Source organism: Heloderma suspectum, chromosome 1 (genome assembly GCF_057233095.1).
Source record: "Heloderma suspectum isolate Gila_16-S chromosome 1, 16-S_ref, whole genome shotgun sequence".
Classification (NCBI taxonomy): domain Eukaryota; kingdom Metazoa; phylum Chordata; class Lepidosauria; order Squamata; family Helodermatidae; genus Heloderma; species Heloderma suspectum.
The window spans coordinates 153,134,305-153,158,557 of record NC_139458.1 but is presented as its reverse complement, the minus strand read 5'-3'; the positions used below and the strand labels follow the sequence as shown (position 1 = coordinate 153,158,557).

General features: G+C 42.3%; 1 protein-coding gene across 2 annotated transcripts in view; it reads left to right on the top strand.

Annotated features, from left to right (window-relative positions):
• The window catches only part of SEMA5B (semaphorin 5B), a 511,039-nt gene that overhangs the window by 444,968 nt on the left and 41,818 nt on the right, over positions 1 to 24,253 (top strand). For both annotated transcript variants that reach the window (XM_084807291.1, XM_084807299.1), the window contains 3 exons: positions 6,103 to 6,220; positions 19,036 to 19,217; positions 23,973 to 24,116. In XM_084807291.1, the coding sequence (XP_084663417.1) occupies positions 6,103 to 6,220; positions 19,036 to 19,217; positions 23,973 to 24,116 (444 nt within the window). The remainder of the gene's footprint in view (positions 1 to 6,102; positions 6,221 to 19,035; positions 19,218 to 23,972; positions 24,117 to 24,253) is intronic.

Here is a 24,253-nt window from a genome sequence, read left to right as displayed (position 1 = left end):
AGCAGTCCTTCTCAGTGAGCCCTTGCCAAAGGAAGTGAGGCGGGTGGCTTCTAGGAGGAGGGCTTTTTCTGCTGTGGCAACCTTGCTGTGGAATGAGCTCCCTAGTGAGGTTCGCCTGGCACCTACATTGTATTCTTTCTGGCGCCGGGTAAAGACCTTTTTATTTTCCCAGGCATTTTAGCATTTTAGCTTTCTAGACTTTTAGCTTTGGTGTTTTAAATCTGTATTTTAAATTACTGCCCTGCTGCTAGGTTTTATTCTGTTTTTAGTCTGGTTGTATTGTTATACTGTGGTTTTAATGTTTTATATAGTTCATATTGTTTTATTGTGTGCTCCTTGGTTTTAATTTTTGTGACCCGCCCACAGAGCTTCTGCTATTGGGCGGTATAGAAATAAATAAATACATACATACATACCAGCTGCCATTTCTGAGCATTCTTCAAAGGCAGCCCCACATAGAGCATATTACTGTTGTCCAAACAAGATGTAACAAAGGCACAGGTCAGCATGATACTTTGAATGAATGCAGTCAACCTGTGGGTGTTTTAAAAATATAATTAGCAGCAGAGGCTGAGTAGTAGTTGGAACACAAGAGTTGGAAAGGGGGAGTTTACTCCTTTCCCCCTTGCTGCAATCCTGATGAAAATGGTCTCCCTGAAGATGCTTTTTGCATCCGAAGGGAAGCCTTTCCCAACCCGATGCACACCAGAGGTTTTGGACTGTGGTAGTCCACATACTTTGCATGCAGAATGTCCCAGGTTCAATCCCTGGTGTCTTCAGGTGGGGCTGGAAAAACTCTTGCCTGAAACCTTGGGAGTGCTGCTGCCAGTCAGTGTCGACAGTACTGGGCTTAGATGGACCAATGGTCTGACTCAGTAGAAGGCAGCTTCCCTTATTCCCATAGGCCCTACCCAGCATGGCTAATGGTCAGAAATGCTGGAAATTGTAGTCCAGAACATCTGGAAAGTATCAGGTTGAGGAAGGTTGCTACATTTCATTATTAAGATTCTGTAACGCATTCCTTGCTTCCAAGAGCAGCATATTTCTACACGATAGAGATGTTGGAGAAATCTGCAACGAATTCAGATGAGTTCAGATTTTTATGAATCTGACCTGCAGATTCTGCAGTGGACCAGCTTTTTCCAAGTTGCGCGGATTCCATGGACTTGTGGGCTGCTGGTTTTTAAAAACGCTTTGGGGTGGGTTGCGCAAATCTTCAAACAAGAACAAAATTCTCGTACATCACTAAAAAATATAAAAATCTGATTCTGCCAATGAGTGGGCGATGGAACAAAAGACAATCCATGAAACGTTGACAGAACAGATTTAACAAACTCTGTACATTCCTACTACATGATATATGTTGTGTGTCAGGAAAGCAGTTCCTGTACCTCAGCAGGATATATCCCAGGCTATGGAATCCTGGTGAAGATGCGGCATAGACCAAATAGAAATTATTTTCTTGAATGAATACAACTTGTGTTTTGTTCTAAAATAAATTACTCCCTAAGATGACGTTGGTGTAACAAAAGGATACTTATAATCACCCCATCTGTGCCTTAGCTCCTGGACAGTTTCATTTAAGGAGTATGGAACCTGTCTAGGGCCACTTTGGAAAGGAAATGTATCATTGAGCTGGAAAGCTGGAACCCAAACTGAATCTTTATCAGCTCCAAATTAAGATAATTAGCATACAGCTTGCATGAATGTGGTTGTTTCCTGGTTATTGAGATGCCCCAAGAGTCATAGACTAATATGTTACCCTGTGTCTTGAATGTTGATTTGGAATGATCTAATTCTTGATAGTGTAATGATTTAACTGTAATTATTTTAGTCTGTGTTTTGTCAGGCAGCAAATTTTAGTTGGTTAATCTATTAGATTAATTGTTGTATAACATTTTAATTGACTAAATTCATTGATCAACAGATGGCAAGCACCTGTCTTAGAAGAAGCATTCCTTCTTCTTTGAGAGAGGATGGATAGGGAATGCCTCTTCTAAAGTGCTGCCTGCAATACTTGTGTGCATTACCGAAAAAATGAAGAATGATTTTTGAGAATGATTTTTCTCATGTATACTTAGATTTGTTTTAGATATATGTTGTCTATGTATGTGCTGTCTCTTTATATGTTTTTATGTAAATGGTTTTACACTTTGTATAATGTATTTTTAATGGTTTTAAACTTTTGTAAATGGCCCAGAGAGCTTCGGCCACAGAACAGTATAGAAATATAATAAATTAATAAATAAGAACATAAGAACAGCCATGCTGGATCAGACCAAGGGTCAGACCAAGGCTGTTGATAGCCTTCTCCTCTAGAGATTTATCTAGGGAGCATGACACAGTATGTTTGGGGATAATTTCATTTACCTTTGGGGCTTATAGATGCTCAGGTGTTCTGCCATCCATTTTCATATCATAGTTACCACCAAATGGTCTAGAAACCATTAAAACATAAAGTAAATGTGCAGTCAGTCTTCTGAATTCAAAAATTAAAAATGGACAGCATGAAGCTACCTCAGTGCACGTCCCGCATTCCATGCTCAGCCTGCTCTGGTCTTGGGAAAAAGGTTATTAAACTGGAAGCATTCCAAATGAATTTGATTTCAAAATCCAGAAGGTCAAATGGGAAATGGGGACTTCTGTGTGGAATTCTTTTCTTTCTCCTTCACTGATTTTTTTTCTTCTAAGGTCCAGGAACCGTGTAATTCCGTCCTGTAATGTTCAGGTTACCTCCAGCTTCAAGGCCATATGGCAGTACTTCTTCCATCTTCCTCCATCTGTCTACTCAGTGACTCTACCCAACCTTTTTTCTTTCTTTCTGCTCTGAAGGGCTGCTGTCATTTTACATCCACTAGAAACAGAGGACCACTCTGCTCAATGGATTCGAGCTGTATGGGCTGGCATAGCATGCTATATTGCTCTGCAGCCAGGATAACACTGCACAAAGCCCCTTCAGCGTCCTTGTGCTGGCAATCCCAGGGCTGCTTGTACACCATTACTTAGTTCTTGGCAGATTTGACTGGTCTGAGCTGCAACAAATTACCTCTTCTCCTTTCCTCTTCTGTTGTTGTGTTTTTGTTTTGTTTCAAAGCCCTTCTAGGGAACCACAATAGAGCATTGTTGCATCTTGCGCTTAATCTTTTATTTAAGACAGCCAAGAGACAGAGTGGCATCACCTGCCTAAGCCTAAATCACAAGGTGGACATCCTTCTGCAGAGGAAGAGCAAATGGGAGACTAGTAAATAATAATAAAAACAACCCCTCCACTTGGCAGCAGAAAGGCATCAAATGTTTGCTTTGGAGAAAGCTGCTTTGGAATCATACAGGCTGGTACTGCATCTTAGTGTGTTGAGCTATGCTCGAGGGACAAGCTTTTTCATTTGTAGCTGATTACCAACTAATGGGATTTCAAAGATTTCTGGATGCAAATACTTCACATCTCATTTCATTTGATTTGGGGGAAAGGGGAGAGCGGGTGGATGTATCACTTTATCATACTGGCATTTTGGCTTGGAAGAAATCTCATTTCCCTTATTTTGCCTGAATTGGATCTGGATTATATCTCCCCCCAGCCTCCCCCAAGGTTTGGTTGAATGCCACAGGCATTAATGGACATTTCTGAAACCTTTCTGAGGATTTGTAAAAAGACTGAAGCAGCTGATTGCCTGATTGTAAAGGATCAGCCAAGGAAACATAGTTACAGGTCCTCAACTGTCTGTTTGCATCCTTTTGGCATCTGAGCTACATGTTATACCTGTAAAAAACAGGCTAGCTCTGCCTATTCAGAACGCTGAAGGCTCCTTGCCAATAGGAAAAGAAAGCTGGGCCCCCATCTACCTGGGGCTTTTACTCCGGCTCTACTCCACCCACAAATTGATAGTGTCAGATGATGTATGCTGCTCTCAGTAGCTAGCCTGTCGTTTCTTGCCCTAAATCTGGTTTTTTGTCAAACTCATTTTGTGTTGGATTTTCCTATCACAGCGGCTTCAGTGCTGTTCAGGAGTCCGTGTGACCTCAGCTGGCTTTGGCGTGGGCTGGTGGAAGTGGCACTGGTTGGTGGAAGGGATAGTATCATGGGGTGGGGGTGGAGGAGAGCAGAAGGGTAAACATTTACCCGGAAGTAACTCATTGCCCGCAGTCCACTTTGCCAGCCCTGCTGTTTTAAAACTGTGCAGGTATGAATGAGCACAGCTGAGAAATGCTGGCTCAATTGCTTCCTCTCACTTTAAATAGTCATGGGGGGCAGGTGAGCCAGCCCTGCTGTTTTGAAACTGTGCAGCTATGAAGGAGCACAGTTGAGAAATGGTGGATGCCTGTTGATTTGAAGCTGCGCAGCTAAGAAAGGGTGATTGCCAGCATAGATGATTTTCATGAACATGTACTCAGAAGCACTTCATTGAGCCCATGTTTGCGGGGGGGGGGAGCCTGTTGATTGGGCAGTTAATATACATCAAAGACAACGTGCTAGTCACTCTCCCCCCTCACTGGCTCCATGCTCTCTGCTCTCAGCGCCTCTTGCACTCCTGCTCATTCTGCTCAGTCTCCGGGCAGTGGTGACTGCCTGCTTGCCTGCCCGCCTCATAAATGTGTGTGTGTGTATGTGGGGTTTGTCATGAATATTTACTCATAAGCAACATGTGGAGGAGGAGGAGGAGGAGCAGGCCTCTGCTCATTGGCTGCCCCACACCTACGCAATTGCTGGCGTTCATTTCTACTTGTGGTGGGACTCACCCACCCCACCCCAACTAATGCGGCTTCAGTTCCCGTATACACCGCAAAAGTGGAGGAATATAGCACTGCATGTACCGTGGAAAGAGCTAACTTGATTCTGTGAAAATGCGGATTTTGCCCAGATCGCTTCACAAAGCATTTCCGTTTAGATTGGCCCTGGGATTGAAGTCATATCCATTCTGTTGTTTATATTTGGTTCAACCTCCCTCCCTCCCTCCTATAGGGCTATTCTTCCCTACCACTTTGGGAGGGGCAGGAGCAAGGAAGATCAGCTGCCAGAGAGAGAACTAGAAATAACTAAAAGAAAAAGCCAGACTGTGTGGTTTCCTTGTTCCCTGTGTGTATAACCCAAGTTCCTTCCAGCTTTTCTTGCCTATTGATAGGGAGCCTTTGAAATTCTGGGCAAGGAAAGGCAGGCTGCTTTTCACATGATAAGTTTAATGTGTTTCTATTCTCATATGGTTTGGTTTGGCCACTGTTGGTTTTTGTAAATGAAAACAAAATGACTAATGAAAGAGGTAAACCAGTATCAGCCAAAGGCATATTCACAAGTGGTGCTAAATAGGATCTCTGAATTTCCTGCAGTTAAGTTGAATGGAAAGCCACACTCAGTAGCACGTGCATTCAATTTAAACATTTCTACACCACATTAACCAGTCAGACGTGATACATTCCAGACTAAAAGTGTTGTTGGCATTGTTTGCCTAAATAAGATCCAGTTTGATCTGTGACCTTTACTGTATTTTGAAAGTATCAGCCAGTTATTTTTCTTTAACAAATCACAGAATAGGGATGCATACATAGAGATGATAAATATGAACTAGAAAAATGAATGCATCCACTGTTGAGCACCACCAAAAAAGGCTTCTAAATAACACTAACTCTGTGCCTCTTTCAGACTGGTAGCATACGATTATATTATAAATGCTGCCATTGTTTATTTAAAAAAAAGCCAAGGCTAATAACCTTTAACATTGGTCCATTTGCTCTTTCTGCTTGTCTAACCCCTGTGAGTTGTTTCAGAAAATATTCTCACAGAAGGCACTTCATGGGGGAATGGACTCATGCACCTGTATTTACAAAGACAAGTATTGTTTGGTTTTGCAAAGCAAATCTTCGTCATCTCCTGGGCCTTGGAAGAGACTGAGTGCATTGGGATGTGGGGGTGGGGGCTGTCATCAGCTTGTTATTTTAGCCATCTTGAAACCTTCCTTGCAGGTGAAACCTCCTTTTAAAAGAAATTTGTTTGTGCTGCTGTAGTTCGGCATAATTGACAGCTGTCGCACAGTAGCTCTGTACTTGAATAAACTTGTTTTAGAGCTTCCCATCTGTGAAAGAGCACTAATCTTTTTCTTTTTTCACACACAGTGAGTGCTTGGGAGCAAGGGACCCATATTGCGGCTGGGATAAGAAGCAGAAGCGATGCACAACCATCGAGGACAGCTCCAATATGAGCCTGTGGACTCAGAATATTACTGAGTGCCCTGTAAGTGGAAACCTAAACCAGAGAAATGTATGACAAATGTTCCTCAGGGCTGTTTGAGAGAGAGAGAGAGACAGAGAGAGACAGAGATGGCGGGGGGGGAGAGAAATGTGATTGCCACATCTATGATATTGGGTTCCTATACTGCAGCAGTAACATCTGTAAACCTGAGGGTCAGGTGGCTGATGTGGTTACTTTGCATTCTAATATCACACCTCTATCTGGATTTTATGGCACTGGTGTGGCAAGAAAGCATATTGTTTGCCTGATGCACTGTTCCCAATTACAATGTTACTGCTTGTTGTGTGGGGACCCAGTCACGTGACAGTCATACCACTATGGCTTGTATGAGTTTTTCCTCAATGTAACCCCACCTCCACTACATCCAATCTTCCACATTGCTCATTATGGATTTCCTTTCTTCAGGGAACTGCAACTGGTTCTAGGCTAAATAGGAAAGGTAAATAAATGCAGGCATGTTGTTTATGTGGTGTTAGCCATTTTTAGAAGATAGTCTAGTCATCTTGAATGTTGTGGATTCAGACAAAGTGCTGAGATGGCAAAGCCACGGTGATGTAATGTGTTTGCATGGCTGATGAGAATGATGAATCCACCTTGTGGAAACCATGAGCCAGAATTCTTCGACCACTGCTTGTATTTATGAAATGGAGGAAACGGATGTGTATTTGAGGGAGAAATACATGTTTGCAGGGGAGTGAAGGAGGACTGACATCAGCAAAAGAGAACAAAATGGTATTCTTTTTTCAGTAGGCATAAAAACGAAAACATTTTTTTTTTTGCACAATACCATAATTACATTTCAGTCACTGAGCAGTCTCCAGTTTTTTGCCTCTTTTCTCAAACCTAATCTGTGTGGCATAGGCTGATAGCTACAAGCGGAACGCTGCACCTTGAACCAGGCTTCCAAGGTAGAAGGAAGTACAAGTAGGCTTACCACAAATACATTTTTTCTTTTTAATAACATGGTCTTCTACCATTATGCACCTTAGCATGCTGTAATTCAGTGGTAGAACCCATGCTTTGCATACAGAGGGTCCTAGGTTCAGTTCCCGGCTTCTCCAGGTTGGGGTGGAAAAACCCCTGTTTGAAACCCTGGAGAGCTGCTGCCAGTCACTGTCAACAGTACCGGGCTCGATGGACCAATGATCTGACACAGTATAAGGCCGCTTCCTGTGTTTGTTCCTGAGGCAATAGGTAGCTGAGTTTGCAGAGGGTTATATCTGCATCATGCCAGTTTGGTTTTGAAGTTCAGTGCTGGGGCGTTTCCTCTTCTTATCAAGCTCATTTTTGGTTTTGAGGGAGCATTAGTCATTCCTTCAACCCATTCTCTGCTTGGCCAGCTTACATTTTTATTTTTTCAAAGCTGGTTTTAAAGGATTGTCCATTTATAACCTTCCTGTGCTGTTCTTGGGATAGAGTGCTTCTTGATTGCACATGCTGTTATCTCGTTCAGCTTAATGCCTCTCTGTTGATAGGTGTGTGAGGTGTTAATCCTCTACTTAAAACATGCCTATCCTGGCCTCCTGGGGAGCCTTACCACACCTCCCGCACTTGTTTTCAAGGTCATTGAAAACAGCTGAAAATAGCTCATTGTGACTCATTTGGGTTTTTGAAATGGCTCAAGTGATGGAGAAGTTTATGTTTGTGTTGGCTTTTAATATGCAGATAGTAGCAGTTTACTTATTTTACATAATATCCTCAGAGATGCATATTCAAAACGTCAACCAGCGCCTCACTGTTTCAAGAAATTCTGCTTCTGCCACATCAGGTAGTGACATATTATGGCTCAGCTCATAAGTTACTTTTGTGATGTGGGAGCCGGTCCTTGTGGTCCATTCTTGTGTCCCTCTGGGCAAGTATGGAAACAGGAATGATGTTGAATTGGTGTAGTCACTTGCTTGCTTCTCCCTCCCATCACACCATATGGCCCCAGACGTGGACTGTGTTGATGTGGAGAGTAGCCATGCCATCATACTCTTCTCATGTGGTTTCTCTTTTCATATGCTACCCAAATGCATGGGACTGGATCAATAGAAAGGACTTCCTGTGCCACAAAGTTATGAATTGGGTGCATGTTTCATGAACATAACCAATTGTTCACATTGGTAACAAGTCTGGAGCACCAAACGAAATTATGCGCACTACTTTTTTTCTTATCTCTTCCAGTGGGAAGGCTGCTGACATACTGGTAGAGCAGTGGGCTGGGTGGGCAGAAGAGGTTAGTGAAGGCCCTACAGCAAAAATAATTTGAAGGGAGAAGGAGGAATGCAGCAATGCAGGATAGAATCTTCATTCCAATTAGAGCTATCTTAATGTAATTCTCCTTGCTTCCCCTCTGTATTACATACCCTGGGTAGCAACTGTAAAGGAACCTTTAGCAGCGGTTAACACATCAACTGGAAGCCTTCATGGATTACTTCAGAGTGTATTAAGACTTAATTGAACAGCTCTTATGTGCACCATATCTGGCTATCTCTTTAACCATCAGCAGGTGGTGAATTACTTAGTACTGCTGTAAGGAAGACTATGGTCAAAGGAAAAGAAAGGCTGGATGGTAGAATAATTTAATTGGCCAAGTGTGCTGTATAGTTGCTATTTTTACTGGGATGTGATTGGAGGTATGCAGGGTACATGGTAGGTCTAACTACCCTATGAAAGGAGGTAAAGGACTGCTGGTCTTGCATTGCAAGCAGTTCAGTATTGCATTGCAAATAGCCTGGAATCCAAAACATCTTTAGACTATTGACAGACACACTTCTAACTTAGAAATTTCGGCTTGTTCATTACGTTCATATCCCATTGTTCCTCTGAAGAACTCACAGCAACTTAGGTGTAGTTCCTAGGTAGTCGCCATCAAGGCAATTTACAGGGTTAAACCAGCTTAGCTTCACCAGTATAACTGCTGAAAGGTGTCTTCAGTCAATACCTTCTCTGGGTTTTGACCTGGATTTTCCACAGAAGAAGGGAGGTGGGGTATATTATCATGGTCTGGTAACTCAAGTCTTTTGAACCACTGTTACATTTTCACTCTTGGTTGCTCTATTAGCTGCTGCTTCTAGCTTTAGTTCAAATAATTCTCCAGTTGTTAAAAGGGCTTTTCTGGAAGGTTGAGGTAGGTGTAAAAGAGGAGCCTTGAGTTTCTCTCTCCCTCTCCCCCCACCCCCTTTCTCCTCACCCCTGCCAGGGCCAAACTACATGTTATATGGGAGAGCCAATTATGGGCTTTTTTCCCCTGTGGCTTCCATAGGCTGACATTTATTACATTAAAATATTTATTTAAAAATCTTTTTACTTACGCATATGATTTATTGGCCACCACATAACTGAAGTCCTCTGGGTAATTTGTAGGTATCAAAACAAAATCACAACACAAGAACAAAAACAAACCAATACAATACCATTATAAATTCAGATATCACTTTTAAACAGAGAGCAAAGGAAAACAAACTTTGCAGGAAATACATTAATCTGGCTTTTCCTTCCTAAAATAGCGCCCTTAGGGTGATTAACAATCATCATAAACAACATCACCATAAAGCAAACCCCAAAATATAGAACAGTAACACTAATAAATGGAACAGGTATTGAAGCTGCAATCCTAATACGTCCCTACCTGGGAGTAAGCCCCATTGTACTCAACAGGACGTAGTTCTGAGTAGACCTGTATTAGATTGCTCTGTACATTATCTGCGCATATCAAAACAATATTTTAACTGTTTCCTAAAGGCACAAAGAGAGGGAGCCAGTGGAATTTCCTCATCAGAGACTTCTACAGACTATGCACTAGCACAGAATAAGCCCCGTCCTGCAGGCCTACCAGCTACACCTTGGATTATGGTAGAACATTGAACAAGGTCTTTTCTGAGGACCAAAATGTTCACAGAGGCAGAAACAGCCCTTTAAGATATCTAGGGGTGCCTCCATGTGGAGGGGTCCTTATGCTAACAGTCAGAAGGCATTGTGCAACTATTCCATCTTTTTTTCCTAGTTTGCTCTAACCTTGTGAGACGAAACCCCCTTAATTCCAGGGGGAAAATAATGTCTGAATTGTTCCCATTTCATCACAAATCTGAAAAGTGAAGAGCACAGGGATATTTTTTTCTGGAAAAAAAGGAGTATGTTACATTCTTAATTTTACTCTGCTACTCTTTGAAATACAGATAAAGCAAAGCAACAATTCTGCCTGTGGGGGAAAATGTGTGCATTAGTGCAACCTCATAAATTCTTTTTATAGAGCTTCTTTTCTGCTACCTCTCATTAGACACTAAAGGAAGGAAGTTAAATTAAGAAGACACTGTTGGGAGTACACGGTGTATGGAAAGGTGGGAGTAGTGATGGCTGAATATTGGGGAGGTGGTAACCATGAGAGTGGCACGCTTTTGACAAGGAGGGATGAACTTCCAGAGCAAGGAATGTGCCATCTTTACAGATATAGTGAAAATGCTCATACCTCTGAGGTAATGTGATTTTACTAGAATTTTAAAGAAAATATAATAGAGGTATGAGCCAGGATTTTCATGCTTGTTTTTGATCATTTCTCTCCGAGTCCAGTCACTGAGGTCAATTAGGAATTTATGCTGTGGAAGGCATGTGGGATTTGGTCCTTGCTTGGCTTATAAGACACATCTGGCTGTGATTAATGGAGGATTCTGTTACTTGGTTTTGGAGATTAATTTTTATTAAAGATAGTGTTTAAATATGTCTCAATCCTTCTCTCTTTTGAACTTGGTTGGCACTGCACTAGCTGCAGCCAAGCCACTTCTCTGATTAATTCAGTGCATATTTTCTAAACCAGAATTCTGAACAATTTATTCTAAAGAAATTGCTACAAAATGAGGGATGGAATTATAATTCATATGTTGATAAAGAAAAAAAGGTTTCCACACTTGCAGTTGATTTTGAAATCTTCCATGTTTATTTAATTAAAATTTGGTTACTTTCCCAATGCCAACTATGGGCAATAATTGTTGCTCTGATTTCCTAGACTTTTTTCTTCCTCTCTGTGCTTGCTAATTAAAACACCAAGCCAAATTACATCCTTAATTTCTGAACAAGTGTATAAGAATGGCCTTGCTGGATCAGAGGAAGGTTCTATGCACTCCACAGCTTTCTGTTTCCAACAGCGACCAGCAGAAAGTAAAGCTCCCCATTAAAACCAGCAAGAGGTTTGGCTTAAAAAATGCTAGAGGAAAATTGCTTTAATTAAAAATAATGCAACTGGACTCAGACTTGGGTCTTTATCCATGTCTCCTGGCTTATCATAAAGTGTAAAAAAAAATAAAGTAGCTTGGAAGGGGGAGGATTAGCTTTATAAACTATAATTTCCCTGATCCAGATCCCTTTGTGCTCTCTGATGCAGAGGCTGCTCTCCTGCATGAGCAAAATTCCATGTTTACTTGAATGGAGAGAGCTCAAAAGGCTGTATGAGCAGAGCTACTCTTTCAGATGGAGTGAATCCCTCACTGGTGGGAAAAATCTTGGAGTGCATTGGAAACCTTGTACCATCCCAGAATCACTGGTTCAGAGTAATTGTGTTGATTTTTTAATTTGTTAAGATATAGCACAATATCTTAATCCAAGTGCCTCACTGCCTTGTTGTGGCGAAGGGGCTTGCATAACTCAGTGAAGCCATAAGCTATGCCGTGCAGGGCCACCCAAGATGGACAGGTCATGGCGGAGAGTTCTGACAAAATGTGGTCCACTGGAGAAGGAAATGGCAACCCACTCCAGTATTCTTGCCAGGAAAACCCCATGGAATGTAACACAAGGCTAAAAGAGATGACGCCGGAAGATGAGCCCCTCAGGTTGGAAGGTGTCCAATATACTACTGGGGAAGAGCAGAGGGTATTTCCAAGTAGCGCCATAAAGAGTGAAGCGGCTGGGCCAAAGCCGAAAGGACATTCAGCTGTGGATGTGTCTGGTGGTGAAAAGAAAATCCGATGCTGTAAAGAGCAATATTGTTTAGGAACCTGGAATGTCAGATCAATGAATCAAGGTAAGTTGGAGGTGGTCAAACATGAGATGGCAAGATTGAACATCATCATCTTGGGAATCAGCGAACTAAAATGGACAGGCATGGGTGAATTTAATTCAGGTGACCATCATATCTACTATTGTGGGCAAGAATCCCTTAGAAGAAATGGAGTAGCACTCATAGTCAACAAAAGGGTGGGAAAAGCAGTACTGGGGTACAATCTTAAAAATGATAGAATGATCTCAGTACGAATCCAAGGCAAACCATTCAACATCACAGTAATTCAAGTCTATGCCCCAACCACTGATGCTGAAGAAGCTGAGGTTGATCAGTTCTATGAAGACCTACAACACCTTCTAGAACTAACACCCAAAAAAGATGTCCTCTTCATCATAGGGGATTGGAATGCTAAAGTAGGAAGTCAAGAAATCACTGGGATAACAGGCAGGCATGGTCTTGGTGTACAAAATGAAGCAGGACAAAAGCTAATAGAGTTTTGCCAAGAGAACACGCTGATCATAGCAAACACTCTTTTCCAACAGCACAAGAGGTGACTCTACACATGGACATCACCAGATGGTCAATATCGAAATCAGATTGATTATGTCCTTTGCAGCCAAAGATGGAGAAGCTCTATACAGTCAGTCAAAACAAGACCTGGAGCTGACTGTGGCTCAGATCATGAGCTTCTTGTTGCAAAATTTCGGCTTAAATTGAAGAACGTAGGGAAAACCACTAAACCATTCAGGTATGACCTAAATCATAACCCTTATGAATATACAGTGGAGGTGAGGAATAGATTTCAGGGATTTGACCTGATAGACAGAGTGCCTGAGGAACTATGGACGGAGGTCCGTAACATTGTTCAGGAGGCAGCAACGAAATCCATCCCAAAGAAAAAGAAATGCAAGAAAGCAAAGTGGCTGTCTGAGGAGGCTTTACAAGTAGCTGAGGAAAGAAGGGAAGCGAAAAGCAAGGGAGAAAGGGGAAGATATATCCAACTGAATGCAGAGTTCCAGAGAATAGCAAGGAGAGACAAGAAGGCCTTCTTAAATGAACAATGCAAAGAAATCAAGGAAAACAATAGAATGGGAAAGACTAGAGATCTCTTCAAGAAAATCGGAGATCTCAAGGGAACGTTTTGTGCAAAGACGGGCATGATAAAGGACAAAGAAGGCAGGGACCTAACAGAAGCAGATGAGATTAAGAAGAGGTGGCAAGAATACACAGAAGAACTATACAGGAAAGATCTGAATGTCCCTGATAGCCACGATAGTGCGGTCACTGAACTTGAGCCTGACATCCTCGAGAGTGAAGTCAAGTGGGCCTTAGGAAGCATTAGTAACAACAAAGCTAGCAGAGATGACAGTATTCCAGCTGAGCTATTTAAAATCCTAAAAGATGATGCTGTTAAAGTGCTGCATTCAATATGCCAACAAATTTGGAACACTCAACAATGACCGCAAGACTGGAAAAGGTCAGTTTACATTCCAATTCCAAAGAAGGGCAACGCCAAAGAGTGCTCAAACTACCGCACAATTGCGCTCATTTCACATGCCAGCAAGGTGATGCTCAAAATCCTACAAGCTAGGCTTCAGCAGTATGCGAACCGAGAACTACCGGAAGTACCAGCTGGGTTTCGAAGAGGCAGAGGAACTAGAGATCAAATCGCCAACATTCGCTGGATCATGGAGAAAGCAAGAGAATTCCAGAAAAACGTCTATTTCTGCTTCATTGACTACGCTAAAGCCTTTGATTGTGTGGATCACAACAAACTGTGACAAATTCTTAAAGTGATGGGAGTACCAGACCACCTTACTTGTCTCCTGAGAAACCTGTACGAGGGTCAAGAAGCAACAGTAAGAACCAGACATGGAACAACCGAGTGGTTCAAAATTAGGAAAGGAGTACGACAAGGCTGCATATTGTTACCCTGCTTATTTAACTTATATGCAGAGTACATCATGAGAAATGCTGGGTTGGATGAATCAGAGATTGGAATTAAGATTGCTGGGAGAATTATCAACAACCTCCGATATGCAGACGATACCACCCTCATGGCAGAAAGTGAAGAGGATCTCAAGAGCCTCTTGTTGAGGGTGAAAGAGGAGAGTGCAAAAGCTGGTTTGAAACTCAACATTAAAAAAACGAAGATCATGGCATCTGGCCCTATCACTTCCTTGCGTATAGAAGGGGAAGAAATGGAAGCAGTGACATATTTTACTTTCTTGGGCTCCAAGATCACCGCAGACGGTGACTGTAGCCATGAAATTAAAAGATGCTTGCTCCTTGGGAGGAAAGCTATGGCAAAGCTAGACAGCATAGTAAGAAGCAGAGACATCACCTTGCCGACAAAGGTCCGTCTAATCAAAGCTATGGTTTTCCCAGTAGTAATGTATGGCTGTGAGAGCTGGACTATAAGGAAGGCTGAGCGCCGAAGAATTGATGCTTTCGAACTGTGGTGCTGGAGAAGACTCTTACGAGTCCCCTGGACTGCAAGGAGGTCAAATCAGTCAATCCTAAAGGAAATCAACCCTGAGTGCTCACTGGAAGGACTGATACTGAAGCTGAAGCTCCAATATTTTGGCCACCTAATGCGAAGAGAAAACTCTCTGGAAAAGACCCTGATGCTTGGAAAGACTGAAGGCAAAAGGAGAAGGGGACGGCAGAGGATGAGATGGCTAGATAGCATCACCGATGCAATGAATATGAACTTGAGCACGCTCCAGGAGAGAGCGCAGGACAGGAAGGCCTGGCGTGCTATGGTCCATGGGGTCACGAAGAGTCGGACATGACTGAACGACTGAACAACAACATGAATTAAGACTTCTTTGGTTTAATAAATTAAGCATCCTATCACTCACTTTTTAATCTCCAGTCTAAACTTTAACGGAGACATGAAAAGAACTTTAAGGATACAGGTGTGCACATGCCCTGCAGCAGAACATTTGGAACCTAATGCAAATTTCTGATCATGTTACTGATTCTCCTTGTTGCAAATTTTGAACATGTGTGGGTAGTATCTGCTGAAGGCATGGAAACCAAAGAGGGCAGTTTGTAGGAGTCTGATTTCTGTGCCTTGTACAACACCTTTTCTCATTCCTTGGCTCTCAGTCTCTTCTCTCCCTGCACATAATCTGCCCCATTCCATAAATTTGGGCCTTTTAACCCTTCTGTCCTTGTTAAAAAATCAGTTCTGAGGAGTATAAATTGCAAGTAGTAAACACTGTGTACATGTGTAATCATGTGCATGGTTTAATTCATGAGAAATAATTTCATATTTCTTTCATACTTTTACTGTTTTATGATGTATTTTATGGCTTTAATTTTTGTGAACTGCCCATTGGACGGTATAGAAATAAATAAATAAATAGATAGATAGATAGATAGATAGATAGATAGTTCCATATTTTTTTCTGCACTAGTCTGAATTCATCTGGAATACTGTGTCCAATTCTGGGTGCCACAATTTAAGAACAATGTTGACAATGTGGAATGGGTTCAGAGAAGGACAACAAAAGTAGGAAGTGGTATGGGAAAGTCCTATGAGGAAAGGCTGAAGGAACTGCTTATGTTTACCTGAAGAAGCGAAGACTGAGGAGGGTGTTACAGCAGCACTCTTCAAATACCCAAAGTACTGTCACATAGAAGAGGGCAAATACTTGTTCTCTGCTGCCCCAGAGGGCAGGACTAGATCTGATGGGCTTAAGTTACAGGAGGGTAAGTTTTCATTGAGTGGTGATAAGTGGTAAGAGTGGTGATATTAGTGGTAAGATCGGTTCAACAATGGAACCAAATACGCAGGTGGGTGATGGGTTCTCCCTTGCTTGGAGGTCTTCAGGCAGAGGCTGGACAGTCATAGCTGTAGTTCTGGATCTCCTGCATTGAGCAGGAAGTTGGACTAGATGGTCTTAATGGCCCCCTCCAACTCTATGATTCTAGTTTCCTTGCCACAGAGTTTTGATAGGAGAGGTCACATAATACATCGAGCTGTTGTAAAGCTTTATCTACCCAGTTCCGTGGAAGGATCAGCTTAAGTCTTTTTAACATTCCCAATGAATAGTACTCTTCAAAGCCCCTACAGTGTTGTTTGGGGTGCTTTTCTAGTATATGTGGGCATATATCAATGGCTCAGGAGCACCATTTCAGTGTTTGAGCTTTATAATTTACTTTTGTGAGTCCTGATCCAGCAAGAGATACCCAGGCAGAAACCTGCTTCTGCACATGTATCTCCATCTCTTGATTTGGGGTGGCAGGCTCAGTGGCTGCAACAGAATCGAAGGAAGGAAGCAATAATGTCAAACCAGCCAGCCAGCAACTGATTGCCTCCCTTTCCCAGCCAGCCAGCCAAGACAAAAAGCACAGTTGTCTCTTCAAAAGGGCATGTTAGTATACCAGCACTGGTGCATAAGCAATACTTTGATTTTGTTATTTTTTTAAAAAAAAAACCAGTTATAATGGTGAAGCTGTTTAATCTGAGAGCAACGAGCTTTCAGAAAAAGTGCTTCACTTGCACAGGTTCTCATAAGGTTCATGAAATTCCAAGGACACTTAAGAGGCTTGAAAAACAGACAAACTACACTAAAGAAGCCTGACCCATCTCTACAAACTCTAGAAATTACATGCTGGAAGAACAGCCAAAGATATGTCTCCATAATCAGGACAAAGTAAACTATTTTATTTCTTTCTTTATTTCTTTATTTCATTTCTATACTGCCCAATAGCCAAAGCTCTCTGGGCAGTTCACAAAAATTACTCTTTTTTTTTTTTTTAACAAAAAAACCCAGAACTTCTAACATCCTGGGTATGGAGTTCAGAGGATCAATCATTCAGAAGCATCCTTGCACATACAGAAGTCATGCCTATGGGAGAAGGCAGAACACTTTTCCCTAACATGCTAGCCTTCATCCCTTCTTAATTCATTCTGACCTATTGTTTTGTGAGAAGAGCCCTGCTGAATCAGACCCATGGGACCATCTCTCCAGCATCCTGCTTTCCACGCTGGTCAACCAGATGCTTCTGAGAAACCCACAAGGAGGGCTTCAAGGCTGTAGCTCCATCCTTCTCCCTCTGTTGCTCTCCAGCAAGTGGTATTCAGGAGCATACTGTCTCCGAAGCTGGAGCTTGCTTATAGCCACCATGGCAAGCACTCATAGGTAGGCCTGTCCTCACGTATTTGCCCAACTCTCTCTTAAAGCCACTTAAGCTAGTGACCTTCACCATACCTTGGGACAGCAAATTCTATAAATCAATTATGGGAAGAACAGGTTGACTGGGAAGGAAGAATTAAGGCTGCATAAAGGATTCCCCTCTTAATATCCTTCTCTGTGCCAGAGAAACAGAATATTACGCAGGTTGAATGCACCTGGTTTCTTCAACATAACAGCATAACTCCTGTCATCTTTCCACTATTAATCTTACCCAGTATGTCTTCATCCTGCTTAAATATGTGATGTTTCTAACTAAGCCAGCTGAGCATTATCCAGAGTACAGAAATCTCAGTATGGTACTTCCCCTACGATGCTTATCATTTGTGTACTGCTGAATTACAGTGTGGTGAAAACAAAGCTTTGGAACAGATGTTTAAAGTCCTCTTAACTACAGTGTGATGAGCATAACGACAGACCTAAATTACTTCCATGTAATTTCTCATAGTCTTGAGATGGGGGATGGCTGCTCATAGGAGTGCCAAGGGAATGCTTGGCTGTGCCAGAGAGAGAGAGAAAGGGGAAAGGAGGAGTTAGGAACTTATGATTTGTATCCCTAATTGTGTTACTAGCTAACTGTGCGCTTTCAGATTAGTCTCACGTAAGAGACTTGGTGGTTTGAGGTGGAGAAAGTAAATATCAGTAGCAGCTGAGGAGCTGCTCTTGAGGCAAGGCCCCTCTTGCGTTCCACCGTGGGTGTTGTTATTTACACCGAGGGATCTTGAAGAATCTGGGTGCTTTCAGACAAGGCTTTTATTGTTCAATCCCCATGCCTCATTCATGGAACTGGGGGGTTGGGGGTCTATCCAGACATTGTTGCCTTCCTTTTGTAACCCTCCCATGTTTTCCCACCACTTCTTCCACCTTTTTTCTTACCACAAAAAAATCTGTTAAGGAGGAATAACGGAACAATGCTTCTCAACCAGTAGCGCTAGGAGCTGTCCATCTGGAAGCACTCTCTGGGAAAATCAGTACATATCTAGTGAAGGGATGAGGGAAGGGCTGGCTGGCTAGCTGAGTAGGGAGAGTTAGGGCTACGTAAAGCGTTTTCTTATCAACTTCCTCTGTGCTTGTGAGGGATAAAAGCAGTGCTGCACAGGGGTGCACTAAGGAAGCAATAGAAGTCACGGAGCATGGCGTTTAGCTCATGAACTCTGCATCCTCCTGCCAGTCAACACCTATCGGTTTGGTACAGCAGGCACATAGTGCTCCAGCTGTAACTATATTAACTTGAGATGCTGATGCCACGAATTAAAATGTTGCTGCCGCTTTTTGAACTTCAACTGAAATGAGAGTTTAGAAGCAAGCTGTAGGAATTTGTGGAGTTTATTTAACCTGCATTTCCCATTAGATATTCATTCCAGTTCCATCTGTAGTACGTGAAAGATACATTGACTGAGTAGTGAGGATTACTGGGTGTTCTTGGCTTATGTTTTCCTAGATATGTCTGCTTGCCTGCGTGAGTTAAGTATGCAGTGTCGAATTCTCAGGCAAATATTGACATGAGAGGGGGAGAGGGGGGAAGATTCTCAGACAGATCCCTGTCTCATCTTTGCCCTCATGGCAGCTTTACAGTATGTAAACTCACTATGCTGACTTCTCTTTATCTAAATTAGGTGAAAAATCTGATGGTGGATGGGCGGTTGGGGACCTGGTCCCTATGGCAACCGTGTGAGCATTCAGATGGAGACAGCACAGGTTCCTGCATGTGCAGGTCACGGTCCTGTAACAACCCTCAGCCTCAGTGTGGTGGACGCGACTGTGAAGGAGCCAGGATAGAGATTGCGAACTGCTCAAGGTACTTTAACATGTCTGGGCCTTGTATATGCAGGTGGGACGAAGTTGATTCCTCTCATCTATCTGTCTATCGACAGTCACCGTGTTACCTCTTGGTCAAACATGAAAAATGGGGGTGGGGGGTCACAGGAAGGAAAGCAGTGCCATTACAACTTCTTTAATACCCCAGTGTGGTGTTGTTGGGAGAGTGTTGGGAGAGCTTGGTCCACATCTCCACTTAGAGTTACTTACGGCCACTATCTCTCAGCCTAACCTACCTCACAGGTTAGTTATGAGGATATTTCACTGCCCTGATGCCCTGATGTAGTAAAAATAAAATAATCCACACTGGAGGGATTTCTCAAATGTGAAGTAAGGTTACAACAGCACCTGACTCTGTGCAACAGTGGAAAGAGGAAAGAATGCAAAGGCCACACTTTTAATTTGGAATAATTAATAATGAAATAAATGCCACCCTTGGTTCTGTTCCACCCAATCACTAACTTGGATTAGGTCACCACTCTACTTTTGAGGGCTTTTTCAGGCCATTTGGGATGGCAGTGCTGACCACATTATGCTCCTGGCGTGCAGGCATTTGGCTGGCTTATTCATCATGTCCCTGCACTTCTAAGCTGCTACATATAAAAATATGAAACTTCCTTATATTGAGTCAGACCATATATTGGTCTGTTTAGTCTAATATAGGACCTTCTGTTTGTACTGAGCTGTGGCTTCTCCAAACACACTCTGCCATTGAGCTTTTTTCCCTCCTGCTCTGTCTGGAAGCCAAAATAGATAACCCATATGATACCAGGGGTGTTGGTAGTGGTGGGCAGTTTCAAAATGGAAAACGGCATGAGGAGAAAGGGTTAATTCTCTCCCCCAGTGCTGCAGGCTCAAGCTAAATTGGTCCCCCCTCCCCCACTCCACCCCAATACACACAGCTACTCTGATCTAAAAGAATACTGCAGGAGAGTCTGTTCACAGATCTCCCATTTCATATCTAGTTTGGCCTCCAGTTGCATTAGACTTGTTAAGTCACTTGATAAGTTAACTGATAACATGCATTAGCCATCATATTTTTAAAAAATCTGTAGACTTGTATTTAATGCAGTGTAAAAGGGTGGAATTCTCTCTCCCTGCTCCCCCCACATCCCCCCTCACAGCATCAAGAGTCGAACTAGTTTCAACAAGTTTGACCAAGAGTATTGCACTATCCATTAAAATAATACATTGCATTGCACGCTGTTCAACCAAATTATTAAAAAAGGTCACTACAACATACTCCCCCTTGTATCTCTTGATGACTTCGTCTTGCATATCTGAAAATCTCACAAACATATAACATTTTCCCAAAGTCCCAGTTTACTGGAATCACGGAGGTCCTTGTTGTTGTTGTTCAGTCGTTCAGTCGTGTCCGACTCTTCGTGACCCCATGGACCATAGCACGCCAGGCCTTCCTGTCCTGCGCACTCTCCCGGAGTGTGCTCAGGTTCATATTCATTGCATCGGTGATGCTATCTAGCCATCTCATTCTCTGCCGTCCCCTTCTCCTTTTGCCTTCAGTCTTTCCCAGCATCAGGGTCTTTTCCAGAGAGTTTTCTCTTCGCATTAGGTGGCCAAAATATTTGAGCTTCAGCTTCAGTATCTGTCCTTCCAATGAGCACTCAGGGTTGATTTCCCTTAGGATGGACTGATTGGACCTCCTTGCAGTCCAGGGGACTCGTAAGAGTCTTCTCCAGTACCACAGTTCGAAAGCACATGGAGGTCCTAGAGCCGCCTAAATATTGCAACAAGCACAATCAAAATCAACCAACTTCTTAAAAAATTATGAATGACTACTAATTTGAGGCCTAGCTCACTAACTTTTTTTAAATCTAGGACTATCCATAGAAAAGTATATTATTCAGATTTATGCCATGATGTGTTAATGAAAAAGGAAGGAGAATAATACTTTTCTTATCAACACGACTAGTATTGTGCAGCTAGCTAAGCTCAAAAGACAGTTAAGGCATCCTTTTGTTTGCCTGAGTCACTGAGAGCTGGTTTTCAGATCTGCTGTGTCCTCCTTGAATCTGTGTCATGACCACTATGCATGCAAGCTATACTCTCATTGTCATGGTTCCTGATACATGTCCTTTATTGGCCATTCGCATCCTTATACATTTTAGATTTGAAAGAGTTCTTTGACATAAGAGTCAGTGAGACTTCAACACACACAGCATAAGCTCTCTGGAGTGGCACTATGCATTTCACCAGGTTTAGTTGTCACTCTTGATGGAATTTAGTTCAACTTCTTTGGGATGGCCTACACACCTCTGTGTAGTGACTGCTCTCCATGTCTACTGTAACATTCTGGCTAGTGGTGACATGGAGACTTCCCCCACAATGTGGGTGATCCTTGTGGAATATTTCTCTACAAATTTCAGCCTGGAGCCGTTGCTATGCAGAAGGTGTTTCATCTAGCTTCAACGTCACTGGCATAATGCATAGACCAGTCCTCTCTATCTTAATGTTAGGAGGAAATGGTTTTCCACTTCTTCCCTACAGAACATTAGCATTTGGAAGGCAATTGTTAGCTAAGGCAGTTAGGATTATTAGTTACTTATATAAAGGCTTTTAATGTGCAAAGCCTATTATTAGAGTCATGTTTATTCTTTTGAAAACTGTGTGATAGATCACTTTTCCCATTTCCCAGATGTAGACTTGAGGCTAAGAGGAAGGGGGAGAGAGAGAGTGAGAGAGAGAGAGAGAGAGATGTTCTCAAAACCTCCAAGTGAGTCTGTAACTGAGCAGGGTTATGAATATCTGTATATTATCTCTGCAAGATGACACATGATTAAAAATGGAAGTTTAATTAAGTCTTCTAGATTTTCCATGTTTTTGAACAGCCATTTCTACAGCTGGTACAACTCCACCATGTGGAGCATCCTTTTGCCTGCAAGAGACGTAAGGCAGCTGACGTAATCATTTGATCAGTACCAACAATACGATCTCTAAAGTGAGGGACACCACAAGGTTAGCCTGGGGTGGAAGTAGATGAGAATATTAAAATTGAGTGTCTGTTAATAAATAAGCCCTATGATTATTTTATGCTCATTGTATGCCTATTTCCATGTTAACTGGCTTCATATGGCACTGTGATGCTTTTGTTAGGGTGTTTAAATAATAGTTTTAGTAACAAGCAAGATCTAGGATTGGAAATGCTGATGAAAACCTTATTGAAAACTGTCTACACTTTGAATATAAATCAAGTCTTCTTCTTTTTGAATCTTAATCTTCTAAAAAAAAATATGCATGTATAGTAGAACTTAATTTATCCAAACATCCTGACTTATATCCAAAACATTTGGTTAATCAGATGTTTAGCTAAATGGGTGACTTATTTACATCGGGTTGTACTGACTTACACACACAAAATAAACATTGATATCCAAAACAAGTAGACAGTGATTTTAGATGTATTTTATATAATTAAGGTTTGAATACTGGTTGTTTCATTTTCTGAGGCAGGAGTGGGGAACCTGTGCCCCTCCAAATGTTGTTGAATTCCAACTCTCAACAAGCCCAGCTAGCATGGGCAAAAGTTGTTGATCATGGGAAATGGAGTTCAGAAATATCTAGAAGACTACCAGTTCCCAACTCCAGTATATGATTTCCACCCCACCCCTTTCTTTAGATGCAATGGAAAGCATTTATCAGGTGTTTTTTGCTGGTATTTAAGGTTTTGATACCACGTCTTCTGCTTGGCAAGAAACAGAGGCTAAATATGGGTTAAATCACAGCTCGTGTAAAAGTCCTTTTCTTTATTTCCTCACCTTCCTGTGAAAGAAAAATAAAACACTCACTGCTGTTCTAACGTCTGGCAACCAAGAGAATGAGAAAGTTGATAACAAACTTGAAAAGTGTGAAGGCTGCTCAGGTTTTAATTTTAATCTTCCTGCTGCAACTGGTGCCCTGCCATATATCCACTAGTTGCTGGGCACTTTTATTAGTTCAGCCAACTCTTTGAAAATTGACGCATCTGTTCACCAGCTCAACTTTCAGGAGTACAAGTAACAGGATAGCTTGCGCTGTGAACTTGAGCATGAACTTTGGTAAATGTTTGACATCATTTGGTCAGGACCAGAGAGGTAGGGAAAGCAGGAATGTCGACGTGAAGGGAAAACTACATCTGGTGGCTCTTTGAAAGGAGAAATCCAGGGATGGGGATAGAATGTTGTCCCTGAAATGTTATTTTCTGTTGAGATTACGTTTTTCTTCTAAGAAAACCACATACCTGTTCAAGGAATAGGAAGTATGTTCCAGTGCCACCCCTGTATAATGGCTGCCCTTCCAGTATCCCATATATTTTGCTCCCTCTTGTTTTTCTGCAATACTATAAAATTGTTTCATACATTTCACAAACACAAGAAATTATACTAAGATTACAAACTGATGAGTAATGGAGAATGTTCTGGGTGTTGCAGCTTTCTAGACCTTATGAGGCCATATTATGTTTAGGAGAGGCTTAAATGTGCTCAAAGTGAAATTACCATGGATTTTGTTTAATTGAAGTCGAAACTGGAGAAGAATCAAAGCACATACAGAATTCTAACGGTAATCTCCATCTGTTTCTTCGGTTTAACTCTACTGAAATGTACTTTGTAGAGCTAGTCAGTCTCTGCAACCTGCTGTACTCCATAGCCGGTGGTGTCGAACTTACAAGAGCGTTGAAAAAATAAATTAACCCAGATGCCATGTTTTATCTCTCTTCCTTCCCCCTCCCCTCTGTCAGGAATGGAGCTTGGACACCATGGTCGTCCTGGGCCCCCTGCAGCACTTCCTGTGGGATTGGCTTTCAGGTCCGTCAGAGGTCGTGCAGCAACCCTGCTCCGCGATACGGAGGCAGGGTCTGTGTCGGACAAAGCAGAGAGGAACGGTGAGAGTCGTTCCCCATCCCTAAACGTCTATCAGACTTTTTGGCTCAGAGCTCTGTGTTTTCTTTTGAAGGATGCATAACATCACATGGATTAGTGACCCTTCCCAGCTGCCTTCTCCTGTATGAACCTGCCCATT